Source organism: Centroberyx gerrardi, chromosome 13 (assembly GCF_048128805.1).
Source record: "Centroberyx gerrardi isolate f3 chromosome 13, fCenGer3.hap1.cur.20231027, whole genome shotgun sequence".
In the NCBI taxonomy this organism is placed as follows: Eukaryota; Metazoa; Chordata; class Actinopteri; order Beryciformes; family Berycidae; genus Centroberyx; species Centroberyx gerrardi.
This window is the reverse complement of record NC_136009.1, coordinates 4,862,621-4,881,774: the sequence shown is the minus strand read 5'-3', so window position 1 is coordinate 4,881,774 and position 19,154 is coordinate 4,862,621. Positions and strand designations below refer to the sequence as shown.

Genomic DNA, 19,154 nt, shown 5'->3' with positions numbered 1-19,154 from the left:
GTGCTGTCACCATGCCAGTTTTGGACTTTGATACCAATGCTAAGTTTAAAGGTTCAATACTACTACCACAGTTTTGATGTCGGTTTGGTGTCCGTCTGTAAGTGAAATAGTTCAATTTTTGGCTCCTGGTACCTTGTCATCCAGTTTAGGTGAACTGGGATCCAGTTCAAGACATTGTGGACTGTTTGACACTGCTGAATGTTTTCAGGTGTTTGAGAGCCAGACTGACGCTCTGTCTAGCCCAAGTTTCAGCCAACACTCTTCCAAGGAAAGTAACTATTGGCTGCTCAAAAAGTCCCTAGAAGTCGCCAGATGACGTCACAGACTGGACTGCATGAATATACTGTATTTGCTACATTGATTGTGCTCTCCCCTGTTCACAGCAGAGGGAACGGGATACTCTGTGTATGGTTATCGCATCAGACTAGTAATTAGCACAAATTGGTCTCAGCTGTGCAGATTTGTCGCCAAATGCTTTGGGAGTCTCAGTCAACACATTAACATTGTTCCTCATGGTCTGGAAAAAGTCGCCAGATTTGTCGCTTATGAGAAATAAAGTTCCCAGGGGGTCTGAAAAGTCGTGAAATCTATTAACAGTCGGCAAGTTGGCAACAGTATTCAGTCCAATCCTCTTCTTTTTATTCTTAATTATTCTTGCTTGCAGAACACATTTGGTTAAAGTATCAAACATTCATAAAATTCACTGAATTGAATTTAATCTTTTGCAGTGTTATTCAATTAGTAAGTAGTTTCGGTGATCCTGATAATGCTACTGTGTACTATTGTTACTGTGGTATCATCAATTTCCCAGAGCAAACTTAAAGACTTAATATAACTTAGCATTAATAGAACTTACATAAATATATACTTGTAATAATAATAATCTAAGAAAATGCATTCAAATGCAATACAAAACCCTTAACTACACCATAAGTAAATTCTTGGTAACGTGTAATGTGATGCAGTTAGTCATAGCCTACATTTTTTGCTTCAATGCAACTGCCCAAATCAAACAACTGAATGCATTTACCTTGACAACATTTTATGTATTTTGTGTTCTGTCCTCATTACATTAAGAATAGCATGTCAAAATTGAGTGACCTATCTAGGATTAGTCTACTTACATTTCTAATTTAATTTGCAAATCTAAAATTAGGTATTTAGTGCTATTTATCCACTATTTCCTGGTTAGCTAGCATGCTAAGTTTGGTACCAGTACGATCGTTGGAATCTCTACTTTCCTTTGGTACTTTAGTTAGTTACTTGGGCAATTAGCAACTACCAACCCCTCGAGTAGGTTAGTAGTGTATAAACCACTATAAGCTAGTTGGTTAGTAGTCTTTGTCTAGTTAGTAGTCAGTGTATAAACCACTATAAGAAAGTAAGTTAGTAGTCAACGTAAGCTAATAAACCACTGTAGACTAGCAGGCTAATATTAGCCTGCACAAAAGCCTGCAAGGCTTAGGTCAAAAGAGAAATGCTTTTCTTTGTTGGAGACAAGGGATCAGATTAATAAACCAGATGTGTACTCTAGAATAGTTAATAGAGTCATAAATCAGCAGGGATCTCATGTCTACCACTGTTACTGGAAATCTGACACTGTAGCTTTGATGATTTTCCATACCAGGCTACAGATTCATTTCATTAACCTGCTTCCTTTAACAAAATACAATCAAGAGTGACAGGAAAGATAGGAGAGCGATGGAATGACGTGATGGAGGATGTGAGTCAGATTCAAATCCACAACCTTGCAACTGTGTGGTATACAGTATGTGCCTGAGGATTTCTATCTAAAAACCAGCTCTTACTCAAGAGAGTGATGATCTGCTGCTAGTTAAGTGCTCTCATTGTGGTCAAAAGCATGGTGTGCAATAGTTGTGGTCTCGGTCATTATTTAGAAGAATGTGAGGGGTTTTTGGCAGCAAAATTGTGGGAATCTGTCAAAATTGCTATTGCTATGTCTGCAAAGAAATAGTTGATTTTGCAGAAAATGCTATAGCAAAATTTGCAAATCCATGCAGGAACTAGTTTTCATTTTTTTCAGAGCAGACTACACTATTTCTATCTTTTTATATGAATCACAATTCTCAAGTACTGGCTACAGACAGATAGTTTTATTATCTCTTATTCTGTCCTAATAAAGTCTTCATAATTCATAATTAATAATTTATTCTATCATCATTTCTGTCATATCACCATAATTTCTATCATCATTTCTTTTGCATTTCTCCCTGATTCCTTCCCAACTCTCTGCCACAGACGGGAGACACACAGAGCAACAAACCAGATGTTGTGATCTGGAGTCTGGGGGACACATTAACTCTCTCTCTCTCCTGTCCCTTTCTCCTTCTCCTCCCATCTCTCATCTTTACTTCTCTTCTCCATTTCCTCTCTCCCCTCTATTACTTTCCATCGCTTTCCTCCTCTCTTCTCATCTCTTCGGTCTGTTCTCAGCATTCGTTTCTCCCTTTTCTCTCTTTGCTAGTTTTTCCTTTCTAGCAGCACGGAAGCAAAGGTCTGGCTGAAGCTGTTGTGAAGTGGGAATAAAGCCAGAAAGGAATAATGAGAGTGTTTGTATTTCTTCATGGGGGGAGTCAATTCGCTAAACCCTCAGCTATGGGAAAGTCCCTGCATTTAATATCGTTTGCTGCCAAAACTTCTAAACCTGCTCATATCCACAAAATTTCTGGGGACAAAGTGGAGCAATGACTGGTGATATATTATTTTTTGGTCAATGTGATACGTCTTAGGTCCCCTAACTTGCCCATCTACAACTGTATGGCATTCTTCAACCAATCACAGCCCAGGGTCGTGTTCAAAAACCAGCGAGTGCGTTACCCAGGCTGTGTTCCATTCCAAAGTGTTCCTCCATAAGCTCTACTTCCTCTGTACCTAGCCCATGGTGGCTCTACAAAACACAGCTATTGGGAACTTCAGTTAGTGTTGCCTTCCAAACGGCTGCTACTTGGCAGCTCAAACTTACATTTTAGTGTCCTTGGCCTTAGTATAATGTCCACGCCACCATAAAAGTTCCAATAAAGTCTTCCGTTTTCACAAAACGCAGCTTTTGGGAGCTGGGAGCGAAAGCTAATGCTACCATGCCGATGATGCCGAACCTTCAGAGTAAGGTTCCTCTGCAATATACCAAAACCCGTGAGAGAGAAGGGGTGCGCACAATACTTTGCGGGTTAAGAGGTGACTTCTGGATAGCAGAAAAGTTTATACTTTGTCTAAAACATTGTATTTAACCTCACAGGTTTTGGTATATTGCCGAGGAACCTTTACTCTGAAGGGTTGGTGTCATCAGCGTGGTCGCATTAGCTGTAGGTCCCAGCTCCCAAAAGCTGTCTTTTGTGAAGACTTTATTGGAACTTTTATGGTTTTCTTTTCTTTCCTGAAAGACAATTTGACAAGCTCTCAAATTCCCTGAAAACTGCTCATGTTCTTCATCTCCTCCAAAATATCAGGTACAACAAAAGCTGCACTGGTGAAGGGCTTCTTCCTACAGGTTAGGGTGAATAACGCTTTCTTTGCACTGATAATACTAACATTAGCGCTAACAGTAGCTGCCTACAATTGTCAACATCAAACCCAATGCTATTTACGATATTTTAATAAACTAGACATATGAACATAATCATAGGCTCTGTGTTTCTTCAAATATCATTATTGTTAGTGGAGAGACTTTGCCATGGACATTGAGATCAAACCAAAGAATCTAATCAAATTAGCTTAATGTCACATTTAAAGGATAAGGCTGGTGTTTTTTAATGCATTGCTTACCGTCAACAAATCCTATGAAAATAACAAAATCAACAATGCGTTTGCTCTACTCCCGTTACTTTCTGACTTCCCACGTACCGTTTTTAGCCGTCAACCCGGAAGTCATTGGCTCCAATTGTAAGCTAAAAACCTTTAAATACAGCTCACAAAGACACAGTTTACATTTTAAAAATCGCTAACTGTTACCACGAAAAGTCAGGCTGTTGTAGTTATTACCAAATCAAATTCAAATGAGAACAAATTCTTCATTACGCCGGGGACTATTTTCGGTGCTATGGAACTACTTTCCTGAGATCGCAAACGTGTTTACAGCCGGCTTATTAAGTTGTTTGAGGAAAAAGTTGGCCGGCCCGGTGCATCGCGATGATGAAATGTGCTGCCCAGAGCAGCAGCATGGCTCTTTGACGTGTTTTTAATCGTTTTTTTTATACAATGGAGTTCTATGGCTGCTGGGACATGGCTGCATTGGGCACCGGCTACATGGACGAGACTTGTTGGCAAAACAAAATCATTGCTGATTTTGTTATTTTCATAGGATTTGTTGACAGTAAGCAATGCATTAAAAAACACCAGCCTTATCCTTTAAAGAGGTTTTAAGTTGATAAACACAAATGTCTATAAAACCACAAAACAAAGCAGAAGAAAAGCATCCAACAGTTCAGAGTGAGACAGAGGGAACAGACTGCTGGCTGCAATGGTGACAAATGATGGTGACAAAAGTTTTTGGCGAAGAGGCAAAGGGCTGAGCGTTTTTAACTCTCATCACTTTCCATCAAGCTGAGGTACAAATAAATTTGAGGGATTTTTACTTTCACTTCCTGTGTTACCATGCTATGTGGACTTGGGGAACGTCCAGTCTGCAGGTCTTTTGGCAGTTCCAGAGATCAGTTCCTACCAATCAGAACAATACTGAATATGGAGGAAAGGTTTTTCATACCTTGCTAAAGATCCTAAGCAGGGACTTAGTGCTTTCAGATCAGGTTTTGCAGCAAACCAAACATTGCAGTGTCAACCGCAAACCAAAAAATCCAGCAAGTAGTCCTGCCATGGCAATTTTAAGATTTGTGATCACAAAATGGTGTGAAATGAATTCATCATTCATTACAATACATTAGGGTAACGCTTTATTTTCTGGGTCCACAATTTCCTAGAAAGGAACTGTTCATTTCTTGGGAAGTTTCCTGGAAATAACCATGAAATTACATAATAGTTATGTAGAAAATGTCAGCAGTCTGGTGGAGTCGATAAGATGCTGTCAATTTCTAAAAGACTTTCCTAGAGAAAACTGCAAAACTATAAACTATTTATTGGAAAAATAATAGGCAGAGGTCAATTTGGTAACCCAAGTCATTATTCATATAATTATATAAAATAGTTATGTGTTGAATTCCTTCCTCTAATTTCTAATTTTCTATATAACTACCATTGAACACTTTATCTATTTTCCCTGTAATTAGAACATAATATCAGGGTTCTCTCCAGAAAACTTCCTAAGAAATTAACAGTTCCTTTCTAGGAAATTAGGAAATTGCGGACCTGGAAAATAAAACGTTACCTACATTAGAATTCAGGAAGTGGGTTGGGTGAGTGAATGAATTTCCCCATAAATCATCCGAGTCAGGCTAATGAAAATGACAAAATTGAATTTCTCTTCATTTTCAGAGGATCTCCTGGGTCTCCTTCAAAGAGTGTTTTATGCTCCTGTTTGTTGTTAATTCCTGGACCTTTTTCATGACCCTTGACCTTTAACCCGCACATAGGTCAATGTGTTAAGAAAGCCAGGGTTCTCTTTCTATACCTCTTTCCATCTCTCTCTCTCCCTTCTTCTTCTGTCTCTCACTGTAGAATCCTATCAATCTCTCCTCCTCCTTCTCCCTTTCTCCCTCTTCTTCCTCTCCTAGTTCCTTCCTCCTACTGTTACTCTCTCTTTCTCTCAATGTCGAGTCCTCTTTTCATCCACCCGTTTTTCTCTTTCTTTTCATATTAACACCTCCCCCTTCCCTTTCCTCACACTTCTACAGTTCATTTCCTGTCCACTCCATCTCTCTTTCCTTCCATCTCTCTCTCTCTTGGTGTGGTTCAGCATAAATTACCTTTGGGGTAAGGTTTTTTATGAAGCATAGACCTTAGCAACCTCTCTCTCCCTTTCTCTCTCCCTCTCCCTCTTTCTGTCTAGCTTTTAGTCCCAGTGGTATCCAGTGAGGAATGTGTATGCAGATACCGCTGTTGCTATCTTTAAACCAGACATTCTGTGTGTGTGTGTGTGTGTGTGTGTGTGGGTGGGTGGCTGTGGGTGTGTGTAGTTATGTTGAAACCAGACTTTCTGCTTTATGCATTTGGTTAGATAGCGTCCTTAGACAGCATCTGCTTGCATTTATTTTTTCTGCTTTCTGTACAGAGCGAGATAAGGTCAAAGTTTTGTGTTCATTCTTCCTGCCCTGTGTGTGTGTGTGTGTGTGTGTGTGTGTGGCTCCCATGCTTCAAGACATTCAGCCCAAGTGGTTGAAAGACAGCAGTTTGACACACACACACACACACACACACACACACACACACACACACACACACACACACACACATTCATACTAGTTGGTCTGTCCATTTTGAGTATGAAATGGGTTTGAATGGGCTTCTTTCTTCTGCATCTTGCTTGGTGGTCAGTTACCACATACACACACACACTCACACACACACACGCACACGCACACGCACACGCACACGCACACACCACCACCACCACTACTGCATAAACATGACGGTTATATAACTTTTGATGTCATTTTCAGATGATCCAATCAGCTTTAATGGAATATTCCGTCCCCTAATGCTGTAATTCCTACTTTTTTCATGCTTTTCATTCATACATTTCTACTTAACATATTGTTGACACGTTGGAATTGTCGGTTGGGTTACATTTAAAACCTCCAATTTGCTCTATTCTTCTTTATAATCTACTTTTTTCTTTGCTGTATCCTATTGTTTGCTGCTGCAACGACCCAATTTCCCCACAAGGATCATTTAGGTTTGATCTAATTGTCTTATTATCTTATAATAAATGGCTGTTCGCAACTCACTGGGGTAAGATGGTAGTCTGAATACACAGGGTAAATTGATTTATTTTTTTTGCCTTTTGTGGCAAACTATTGGTCTAAATCACTTAAAGCAAAGTTTTTTAGTGTCTGGTTGGGCTCTCTGGAGAATCCATTAGCAACCACAAATCACATGCCCAAAGACTGAAGCAAAGGGCCCATAAACTAGTGCATGAAGCTGAGTTATTGACTCCCTGTCTGGTCTTATCAGCTGATGTTTGTGCACATGGCATAAGCCTGTGTTGTATGTTTTAATTGTGCTTTTGCCATGTGTTTTTATTGATTTAATTGTGTTTTTATTCTGTTGTGTTTGCATTATTAAGCCTGTCTGCAAACCAAATTCCCACACGCTAAGTTTGAATTGATGCGAACTCATCTGAACTGAACTGGTCTGAAGAGAACTAACCTGAAGAAAACGCTGAAGAGAATTGAAGATAACTGAACTGAGAACTGAACTGAAGAGAACTGAACTGATCCGAAGAGAACTGAACTGAACTGAAGAGAACTGAACTGAACTGAAGAGAACAGAACTGAACTGAAGAGAACTGAACTGAACTGAAGAGAACTGAACTGAACTGAAGAGAACTGAACTGAACTGAAGAGAACTGAACTGAACTGAAGAGAACAGAACTGAACTGAAGAGAACTGAACTGATCTGAAGAGAACTGAACTGATCTGAAGAGAACTGAACTGAACTGAAGAGAACTGAACTGATTTGAAGAGAACTGAACTGATCTGAAGAGAACTGAACTGATCTGAAGAGAACTGAACTGAAGAGAACAGAACTGATCTGAAGAGAACTGAACTGATCTGAAGAGAACTGAACTGAACTGAAGAGAACTGAACTGATTTGAAGAGAACTGAACTGATCTGAAGAGAACTGAACTGATCTGAACTGAATTGAAATGAACTCAGTGAACTCAAATGAATGAACTGACCTAAACTGAACTGAGCTGAACCAAACCAAACTGAATTGTACAATAGCTCCCTGAGCTAAAACCTTATCATGGCAGTCTGTGGCCTTACTTGAATCTATTTGAAGCTCCCTCACATGAAGAAGTTCCCCTTCTCTATCCTGAGCGGTCCCAGCCGGAGGTTTACCAGCATCTGGCTGGTGGCTGGGAGCTTATTTTCCACCCTGGGATCCTTCCAGTGGCTCCGCTGCTTCCAGGAAAACTAAATCAACCCCAGAAATAATGTCCACAGCAGGCTGGACAGAGCACAAGACAGAGGGGAAGAAAGGAAGAAAGAAAGTAAGAGAGACTGGACAAAGCTTGTGGGATAGAAAGTGAGAGAAAGAAAAGGTGCATTTGATACATTTTTGTGTGTATTTACCAGTCGTCTTCTTTATGAAACATTTTATTATAAATTACAGCATATGTATAAAAACAACAAAACGTCTACCTCCTAGTAAGGCAGTTGAAACCAACTTTGTCTTGGGATTTTTGCAACAAGCAAAGCAGTGTGACATGGTTAATTTGGATTGGTTGGGTATTTTTTAAATGAATAGCTTAACCAGATGATCCTCTGTAATTCAGGGTTAGGGGTTCCTTGTATGCTATAAGCAGTGTTGGATAGGAGTAATTGTCAACATGCAATGAGCTAAGCAGACATACAGTATAAAAACATACAGTATAGGCTTTGTTCATATAAGACAACAGGCTGCTGCCCTATCACACATAGAAAGTAAAGACAATATTTGCAGTTGGGTACAACATGTTTCTGGAACTAGAGGTTGTTGTAATATATTAAACAAAAGTCTGCTTTCTACCTGGAACTGTTATTTGTCAATTTCACAGTAGCTTTTTGGGGGAAATTGCTGACTTTTGTGGTGTAACCCTTTGTAAATAGGTTGCTCTGATGTGGTGAATAAATGCATACAGTCTGTCTTTCTGGCTGCATTTACACAACAGCAAGAAATTACAGTAAGAAATAAGATTCCGCGTGGTTTCTCCCTGTTTAGACAACCACAAACAGTTAAACATCAGATCTTTAGTGTAAATTCAGCTTACGTCAGGCAGCCTGATTGAGGTTAAGAATCCCCATGACTCACTTAGCCGGAGGTTCAATGACTTCAAATGCAGCTAACATGATCCTAGCACTGAAAACATGGAGGTTCATTATAGAAACCAAGGCCTGTTCTGTGTTTAGTAGCGGAAAGATCTCAAGCAAGCAGAGTCTCTCCAAATTGTTTTTGATGATGTTTACTAGAAAATGTACAAGAGTACAGTCTGAAAACTTCCTAGACCTTCCTAGTTGTATACTTTTCCAAATGTGAAGTATATTCTCCTTCATATTCTGACTTCACTCATGAATGAAGTCCTTCTCTGACTGGTTAGTACTGTGAGTTTACTGTGTGTGTGGCAGAGCAGCAGCTGAGGTTGATCCCAGAAGACATTCAATTAGACTGATCGACAGTCATTTACACACAAAATATTGCTAAAATATCTGTTCAGTCATTTCTTTTATTTCTCGGCTTGTTTCCGATCTTTTGTCCAAAGTGCTACCTGTCCATCTATCTAACCATCACTTCCTCCCACCATCCATCCATCTTTCTTTCTGTCCCTCCATCCAGGGAGTACGCTAGTAAGCAAAGATGACATCGTACGTCATCTGATGTCCGTTGTCCCACGCATATAGTTTCTTGTCCAGCGGGCAGTAAGCCAGCTGCGAGGTGTGCGCGTGCATGTTCGTGAACGCCAGACTCGGCACGGTGTGCGTGAGCGTGTGCGTGTCGAAGGCGTACGTCACATTGGCGTAGAGACGCTCCATGCTGTCCACCGCGTACAGCACGCCGCACACCAGGAAGCTGTCGCCGTAACGGCCGCGCCGGAGGCCCGTGCGGAAGCTCCGGATTGGCTGGAGGTCTCTGGGGCGGAGCTGGGTGAGGAGGGTTACCTCCTGGTGGAAGCCCTCCGTGTCCAGAGCCGGGTACAGCAGCCATAAGCCCGACTCATCTACAGCGAACTCCACCTGGGAAACAGATTTGGACATGTGGATGAAAAGTCTACAAACCCTTTTCAAATCTCCTAGTTTTTATTGCCTGAAACGACCCACTAAATTTGACTTTTTTCCCACTTGAATTTGTATAAAGTAACCAGCAAAATCAAGGTAAAAACAAGGCAGCAGTAAAAATGTCATCTCCCAGGAATGATTAATCAGTAACAAGTATACAAATGTGAAAAAGGTTTCAAGTAAAAGTTTCAAGTCTGTTATATATTTGAGAGCGTCATGTGCTTTGTCTGGTAGTCTTTTCTTTTTGGCATTAGAGGTGCCCCATATTGGTCGATTGTACAAATGCATTACATTCACCAACTGGGCAAATCAGTAAATAAATGAAAAAAAGTTAGGGGAGAAGCATGGATGTATTAAACTAGGGGAGAAGTGGTTTTCAATAAACTCAAAATAGTGGAAAATCCAATATGGTAGACATTGATGGTTCTGGAAGCAAATTTGTAAGGATAGCTATTATTATTATATCATTATTATTACCCTCAATGGACAGTTTTAGTGTCACATGATGGTCTAAATGCATTTCAAAGGCTTTTCCATCCTGACAAGAATAAAATAGATATTGAATATGATATTAAATATAATCGTAATCCAAAAATATTGCTATCGGCCTTCAAAACCCAATCAATCAAAACCTAGATAGTTAGTTGATTAGTCAGTTAGTTACATATACAGTGTATGTTAGTTAATCAGTTACTTACTTAGCTATCACCAACCTTTAAGCACAAGGTTAGATATCCAAAAACAGAGCTCCACTATAGACTAGACTAACTCCAATGCCTGTTTCTCCCTACTATTTTCCCTATTGAACTCTATAGTGATTTGTGGCAGGGGATTTTCTTCTATATTGTCTCTTTTGACCTTTTAACATCCCATGTGCCTGTTCCTCTGGTAAAGCATCATGAGTTGTTTCCCATACAGTTATCTCACAGTACACACACACACACACACACACACACACACACACACACACTCTGTCTCCTACCTCAGTTTGTGTCCTATGAGCTTGCTCCTCCAGTAAAGCGTCGTGTAGTGTCGTCCAGGCGGCTACGTATCTGTGCCTCAGGTCGTATCTGATGATGTCCCTGCTGAAGGCGCGGTTGTAATAGAAAGCCCCGTTAAACACAACATGGCCCGTCCCTGTGAAACTGTAGGGCAGCTTGTACGAGTTACTTGCCTGACCTGTGGGCAAAGAAAACCCACATACTGCTGGTTAGGCTCAGGACACACTCCATGACTTTTAGGATGATTATAGCCATGATTGGGTATCATGGCAGATTTTAAAGATCAGAGCAAGTTTGTGGCGGTCATACAGATGATCTGGAAGTGTGTGAGGGTTCAGGACTCAAGTGTGTGTTCCCTAAATCCAACTGGTCGTCAAGTGTGTGTTCCAAGACAAGATTGCAGAGCCGTAGAAAAAGCTTTAGGTTATATATTTAAAGTTTTAGATGTGCAGTCCAACTGTAGGGCGGCTTGTATGAAACACACTCATTCCCGTACCTGACTTGAAGGTGTCCATGTCTCGGAACTCCAGGAGGTTGCTGCCATAGTGACCGTTGGTAAGGTAGATGACGTTGCCATGGCCACGGGCGTCTCTCATCCAGGCTCCATCGCTACGGCCATAAGAGTTCTGCTGGACCGGCTCTGAGATGCTGGCTACTGTGTCCTTACACACTGCTGCAAGCACACACACATACACACACACACACACACACAAACTGACTGTGAATTAGGCTAATAAGATGGTCGTACAATTCAACTGCATTTGAAATAAGTTGACTTATCTCACCCCAGTGACAGAATTTTTTTTACTTTTTTTGATAATAACATTTCAGCACCCAATACTAGGTAAATGACTTGTCAAGATGGATATTTTAGTGTGAATATACTGTATGTATATATACCGGGCTTTTTGGTAGTCGTCGGTCGGTCGTTTGGGCTCTCCGTCCAGCTGAGTCGACTTCTGGCTGCCGGGGAAGACTCTGTTATCGTGGAAGATGCTTCAATGGGTGGAGCAATATTAGCACCCGAGGGCGAAGTGTTAGGCTGAGTGACAGGAGTGGGAGTGGTGGGCTGAATAGTAGTAGTAGTAGTAGTAGTAGTAGTAGTAGTAGTAGTGGTAGTAGTTGCTTTTGTCGTACTTGGTTTTGTACTAGTAGTTTGTTTAGTCGTAGTAGTCGCTTTGGTTGTGGTTGTGGTTGGTTTTATAGTTGTTGTCGTTGGTGGCATGGTAGTAATTAATTTAGTCGTTGGTTTGATGGTAGTGGTGGTTGGTTTGGTTGTAGTTGTGGTTTGTGTGGTGGTGGGTGGGAATGTCGTCGGTTGTTGGGTGGGTGAGGGCAGACTCGGTTTCCCCAGGCCCTTGGTGTCTGGTTTGGGGGGAACAGTGGTGGAAGGTCCTGGGTTCTGGATGAAGGGGGTCGCAGTGGGAGGAAGCTGGTCGGAGATCAGTAAGTCCACCGAAGCTTTTGTACTCAGAGTAGCTGTAAGAGGAGAGGAGGGGAAAAGAGGATTATAAATTATTCTGACAGGATGGAGCTGTCAGTTTGTAATGAACACAATGCAGGGTAACACTTTACATTAAGTGTCCAATAACTAATGTTAACTAATGCATTTACTAACATGAATTAAACCTGAATAACAACATGAACAAAGATTAGTTAATGTTAAATGCACATGAACAACTGCATTAATTAATGTTGTTATACATGTTTGTTAATAATGTTAACTAATGTTTACTAACATGAATTAAGCACAAACAGTGACATTAATAAAGATGAATTCATATTAAATGCACAATAAACAACTGCATTTAGTAATGATAATAATAGTAGATATTCTACAGTAGACTTACGATCCTCTCCTCTTCCTTTCTTCTCCTCCTCTTTTTCGCTCGCTCCCTCTGCCTTGTAGAAGGTCACGCCCCTTATCACCATGCTGTTCTTGTCTTTGATTGGCTGCCGTGACTCTGTCTTGTCTTTGATTGGCTGCCGTGACTCTGTCTTGTCTTTGATTGGCTGCCGTGACTCTGTCTTGTCTTTGATTGGCTGCCGTGACTCTGTCTTGTCTTTGTTTGGCTGCTGGGTTCCTGTCTTGTTCCTGGTTGGTTGTTGTTGCTCCAGGCCGTCTTGCGATTGGCTCTTCTTCAGCTGACCACCTACGTAGCGCTCCTCGTAATTCCTCTGCAATAGGAACAGTGACATCCCATCACATATATCTGCTATATTGGCAAAACAATATCGTTCTAACTGTAATTCCAACACTCCATACTGTATGTATGTAAATAATGCATTAGTACCTGTTTGTTGCTGTAGGCTGCTCCATGTTTCTGTCCCGAACGCTCCAGATCATTCACTTTCTTCTTTTTCTGCTGGGCCCTCTTCTCTTTCTCTTTTTCCTTTTCTTTCACTCTCTCCTTCACCCGTTCTTTGTCTCTCATTCTCTCAGTAAAATTACGGGAGAAAGCCTGGAGAGAAAAAGCCAAAATGAAGGCCAGACATAAAAGAGTCACACTAGAGCAGAATGGAGTCCTGTGTGTGTGTGTGTGTGCGTGTGAGTGTGTGCTTACCTTCTCCATGTTGTCCACCCTAGTCAGTAGCTTGGTGGTGACTGAGTGTAGCTTTAACAGGTCCATCCCATACAGAGAGCCCTCTAACAGATCAATGATGGTCGAAAGCTAGACCGACAAAATCAATCAAGATATAGACAAATAAATAAGCAGTGAGACAGATAGAAAAATATGAGCATAAATAACAATGGAAACGCATTTATCAAATAAGTAATGATGACGTTCTTACCTTAATGTCATCTTTGCCCGCCTCCTGCAGTTTTTTAAACCTGTATTCTCCCTCGCAAGGGTTGACGGCAGAGGGCGGGGCCAGACACACACAACTCTTGCAGTCTGTTCCCTTGGTAACCGTTTCCACGGTGTAGAAATCCCGAGTGGGCGGCGCGTCGCCATCACGGATACGGCTGCAGTCGGAGCGCTTGATTGGTCGAACAATACAGCGACACACACAGTCGGACCCCGACGACACGGTCTTCACCTTGTCGTAGTCGCCCAGCAACTGAGAGGACAGAGGATAACAAAAAATATCAGCATCTCTCTCATTGTATCCACAATGTTAAGAAGAGATGAAACTTTAAAGCAATAATCCACATCATTTTCATATGAATGTTCATTTTGATAGTGATTCAACCTATATCCAGTTAATGAAAGCTTTTCCATTTGCTGTTCTAAACACCTGGTGTCTGGTAGCTCTTTCCTGGGAAAGAGCTACCAGAGCTACTATCTGGAGCACAGGAAGTGATGTGTTTTATGTTTCCGGTTTGTTTGGAATAAACAGAAGAAGAGCTGGGTAGTTAGCATGAGCAGTGATAGCCACCATGGCTGAACAGACAAAGAAAAGAGAAACTCAAACTGCATCAACAGAAAATCCAAGGAAAAAGACGTCACAGTACTGGACACACTGTTTGATTGACAGGTGATCTCTGGGAAGAGCTGTGGAGAAACACCACAGCAATGAGCGCTGAGCACCAAAGATGGAGACAAAAAACAAAACAAAACAAAAAAAAACTCAAGAAAATGAGGAACTGAAGGATTACCACAATGAGTTTAACAAATGAGGGGCATTTAAATGACGCAACTAACAATTTCAACACTAGAAAATATGAAGTAGAAGTAAGAAACTATGCAGTAGCAGCAGTAGTAACCTGAGCTACTTGAGAAGATACAGGACTTGCAAACAGGCAATTACTTTTTGGAGCACATGTCTGAGGGGTAAAAAGATATTACATAAGCAACCACCAGAAGGATGCAAACCATTACCATGCACAAAACCCTGCATGGTGCACACAGTCCTGAGTCACATTTACCACTAACTGTCATTTGGATGAAGTGGACGCAGTTGAGGAACTCTCTGGGGTTTGGATTGCTTTCAAAGGAAAAAGAGAGAGCGCTTTTTGCGGGCAAATTAAAACAATACATGTTTAATATAACGTCTAATTTCGCATTACCACATTCTGTCTCCTTGTCTCCCTGTTCTATGTTTTTTTATATATTGTTAAATCCATTTGTCTAAGTAATAAACTGTCGATTTCATTTTATATCCTACAGGTTTTGGATAAAAAAAACGTCATCCAAAACGAACTGAGAGCATAATAATACAGAGTTTGAATATTCCATTGGATTACATTGCCGGATGCAATTTCAACCTGGTAAATCTATTATGTAACAGACTACATTTGGGGGAAAAAACAACCTTCACATCCCTGCTTGAAGCACACTGGACTAGTAAGAGAGGTGGGTAGATTATTTTTGTTCTAAACTCACATTTTACTGAACAGATATTCAATGGGTTTATAATATCGTCTCCAGATGTTCAGATGATGTATTCTGAAGAAATGCAGTGTGAGCATCAGCTGGCTGTGAAGAGGAGGCAACATTCTCCAGCTCCTGGCTATCATACCCATCCATCCACACTCCCATTTTCCTGGGATTCTCCCTCATTTGAACTCTCTCTCTCATTGGCTTTGTGTTAAGTCATCTCCCATGCTTCAGAGCAATTCTCATACAGAGTTAATAGCAGTTAACGTGCTCCAGTCACTTACTGGTGAGTTACGCATCACATTATGCTCTGAGATAACCACAACAAAAAGTCACATGTGGAAACCCACATCTGAAGTCAAAGCACATGTGCTTTTTGGTTAGTTTTCATATGTGGACAAACCTGTTTTCATCAGACATTATGTGACAGTTTTTACTTAATTTCAAGTCAGAGATAAAAAGTTGTTTTTTTCTTCACATTTTTCACCTGCCAATATTTGTTTAACACGTGAAAACTTACTTTCACACACAAAGAGACAATTCATTTTCACACAGGAAATGTCACCTTTACAAATGAAAACCAACGTGTCCAAAAAGTACATGTGCTTTGAAATCCCATGGGGGCTTTCTCATGACTTTCCATACTAAGGGTATGGAAAATGTTGCTGAGTATGGTCTGTATGGAGGATAATTTAAGCGAGGGATAAGCTTTAGAAAGCAGAATAACCACTGAGATGTGAATCACAGGAGAAAGCTTTGTATTACAGTTTCTAACCCACTAGACTGCCAGAAAGTAAGACAATTCAAGCCTCGGAACGTTTAGTTGAACCCGGTTCAAATATCTTGTAATTTTATGCTCAGCAAAGATACATAATAGGTAGAACATGACTCGAGATCTTCTACTATTTCTAAGGGTCTTATGCTAAATTCGGCATAAAACTGACCCACCAAACAGCATTTATTTCAATAAAATGTCAACTTTTATCACTGGTTCACACTGCTCTCTACCGCCCTCCGCTGTGTATGTCGGTGGAAGAGGATTGTGGGAATGTCAAGCGAACCAATGCTAAGAGTTTATATTTGACTAAAATAAGTGGTGTTTGGTGTGTTGGGTGTATGCCGTATTGGAGAATGGCTGCTTGTGCTTCAGAAAATGTGTAAAGTTATCTTCTGCAAGCTCGGTACGTTTGCCGGTACGTACGGCAACATTAAACTACGAGATTTTTAATGGAGTTTCGGCGCGCTTTCTCTCCGCACAGGCGAGAGCGCAATGTATCGAGGCTAGAATCACACTGACCTGGGTCATGACGTTCTCCTGGTTCTCCAGCTCATCCTCCAGAGGCTCGGCGGTGGGCTGCTGAACTCTCCCCGGGGTGAGTCCCTCCTCTCTGACCCCGACAGGAGCGTCTGTCCTCGGGGTCTGGTGCTCCTCTCCCCGCCGCGTGTCCTCCACTTTAGCTCCGGTGGGAGCATCCGTCCCCGGGTTACCCAGCTCTGTTACTCCGGTCAGCAACATCTTCTCCAGGGAGTCGTCAGCCTCTCTATCCGCCTGCAGAGCATCACTGCGGGCAGGACAAACTCCACTTACAGCAAAACAGAAAACCAGCAGGGAGAATCTGGACCGCATCTCTGCAGTTGCATCCAAGAGACAATGAATAGAACTCAAACTCAATCTCTGTAAATAAACTATTGTTAATATCAATTTAGTCCTCTGTAGCCAAAAAATAAGACCAATCTGGAAGTACGTAATGAATGAATACGGCCCAGTTATGAGTCCATTAGACAAAAAGAGAAGTTAATGAAATAAAACTTCACTATAAACAAGTTGTCCACCGTCCAAACACATCCAGTAGATACAGTTATGGTCCAAAAACTGTTACGAACACTAGTCCAACAAAGTCGAGAAAAGAGTCTCGACAAGAGTTTCGAGAGTAAAACTTCAAAAAATTATGTGCACGCGACTTCTGACATCTGCCATTCACTTTCTCTCGACGAAGTCGGTTAATTTGAACAGAGTAAAATGAGCAAAATGATTATATAACTTTAACCATATGAAAGAAAAAAAAAAAGAATTATCACTCGGTTTCGTGTGACGTGTCGCCGGTGAGCTGGGTGGCACAGACAGAGAGACAGACCTAGTGTGTGTGTGTGTGTGTGTGTGTGTGTGTGTGTGTGTGTGGTAAAGAGAGTGGGAGAAGGAGAGTGGGAGAAATAAAGAGGCAGACTCATACACTGCAAAAAATACAGTAGACTACATTCCCCTTAGGCATGCTTCAGAGCAGGCTATTAAGAAATATGATTCTATAATATGGCATGTCTAATATTCCTATAGGGCATTAGCATACACTATGTTGAGTGATATTAGGCTCCATGCTAACACTTTAGCATATATGTTATGTGATAGTAGGAGACTTTTTAGAAAAATGTCCAGACGAGCTAAAAGCTAGAAAATATGCTTGAAAAAGACAAATCCACTTTGAAAATGTAAGGTAAATGAGGAATCTTTCAAATTGAATTAGGCTACTTACCAATTACACCAATTAGTTGAACAAATCCCTGGTTTATGCCTTAGAGATCTTTAGGTTTGATTAATATATGGGCTATGCATGGCTGTTGAAAAGACATAGGCTACATACATACATACATACATACATACAGAGGTCTCAGTCTAGATTTTAATAACAGTGACCCTATCTGGGCCGTTCTCTGCTGTACACATGGCTCAAAGTCTTGTATATTGACTGTACTCATCAAAATACTGCTTAATGTTCTGTGCTCTATTGCTTGTTTGGGAAAAAAACAACTTTTATGAATGAAATTCTCTGACAGATTCTCAGAAAAATGTATAGCAGGAGAGATCACTTATATTTTTATCCTTTGTACTTATTTTTTGAGATACACCCTTCACCTCCTCCACTCTGTATTCACAAACCTCATACCGCTTATAAAGCTATTCTGTAATAGCCTGATTTGTTCCAGTATTCAGCAGAGTTCTAAAAGCCATAAAGTAACACATGGCTGTAAAGGCAGAGTTACAGCCCAATATAAGACCAGTAAGTTTGTCAGTTCTGACTGTAAAAGAAAAGCCTCAAATCTAAAGAGCGTGTCCCAAACCAAACCCCATTCATGGATTTATGGATTTATGAATTGATGGTGTGTACACCCTGCAAGAATGGGTAATTTGTAACACTAATCTAGTTTAGGACAACATACATTTGTGTTACTTTTCAACAAATAACATATTAATCACAACAAATACTTAGTAGAGTTGAATTTGACTATTATTCAGAACTCTGTAGCTGTCACACAGAAGGAAGGCTATCATAAATGCATACAGTAGGCCTATCATCAAAAAGACACAATATGCATCATATTGAAAAATCATATCAGCTATAGGTATGATACCCAGATGATTACCTACAGTTGAGTAATGGAAGTCACAGATAACCAAATTATATTATTCTTGTTCAACTTTTATAGCTCTATAATATTGCTATAGTGACTTATAGTGTGTCTATGATACTCAATAGTGAGTTTAGAGTAACCTTATTGTACTTTATGGTGTTTTTATCTCCTATGGTATCTTTATATTATTCCTATAGTGGCTTATATTTTTGCTGTGATATTTGTATAGTATCCTTCTAAAAAATATTATAGGATTAGGCTACTGTAGTTCTGTTTCATAATGGTGGGCTTATTTGCTTTACATGTATTTTCTGATGCTGGAATAATATTGTAGAGTGAACCCAGGATCAGAATAATGAAGAGCTGAACATCTCTACCAACCAGCAGTCACTTAAAATACCCTACATTTACATTAATTCACCCCTTAATTCATGCAAAATCCCCTTAAAATGAATTACAGGAGTTATTAATGGAGGAGACCCCATCAAAACCTCCTTAAACAACCCTTAATGCTTACTTTCTAATTGAATGTAAAATTC

At 40.5% G+C, this 19,154-nt stretch overlaps 1 protein-coding gene across 1 annotated transcript; it reads right to left on the bottom strand.

Annotated features, from left to right (window-relative positions):
* Positions 1-8,590: 8,590 nt before the first annotated feature.
* On the bottom strand, positions 8,591-16,837 carry olfml2bb (olfactomedin-like 2Bb). The gene is made up of 11 exons (XM_078287610.1): positions 16,508-16,837; positions 13,682-13,951; positions 13,453-13,560; positions 13,183-13,350; positions 12,942-13,066; positions 12,739-12,821; positions 12,197-12,367; positions 11,789-12,064; positions 11,385-11,561; positions 10,870-11,066; positions 8,591-9,845 (listed from the first exon to the last, which is right to left on the bottom strand). Exons 1-11 carry the CDS (start codon positions 16,835-16,837, stop codon positions 9,456-9,458), a joined length of 2,295 nt encoding a protein of 764 aa, XP_078143736.1. The 3' UTR covers positions 8,591-9,455.
* Between the last annotated feature and the right edge of the window lie 2,317 nt (positions 16,838-19,154).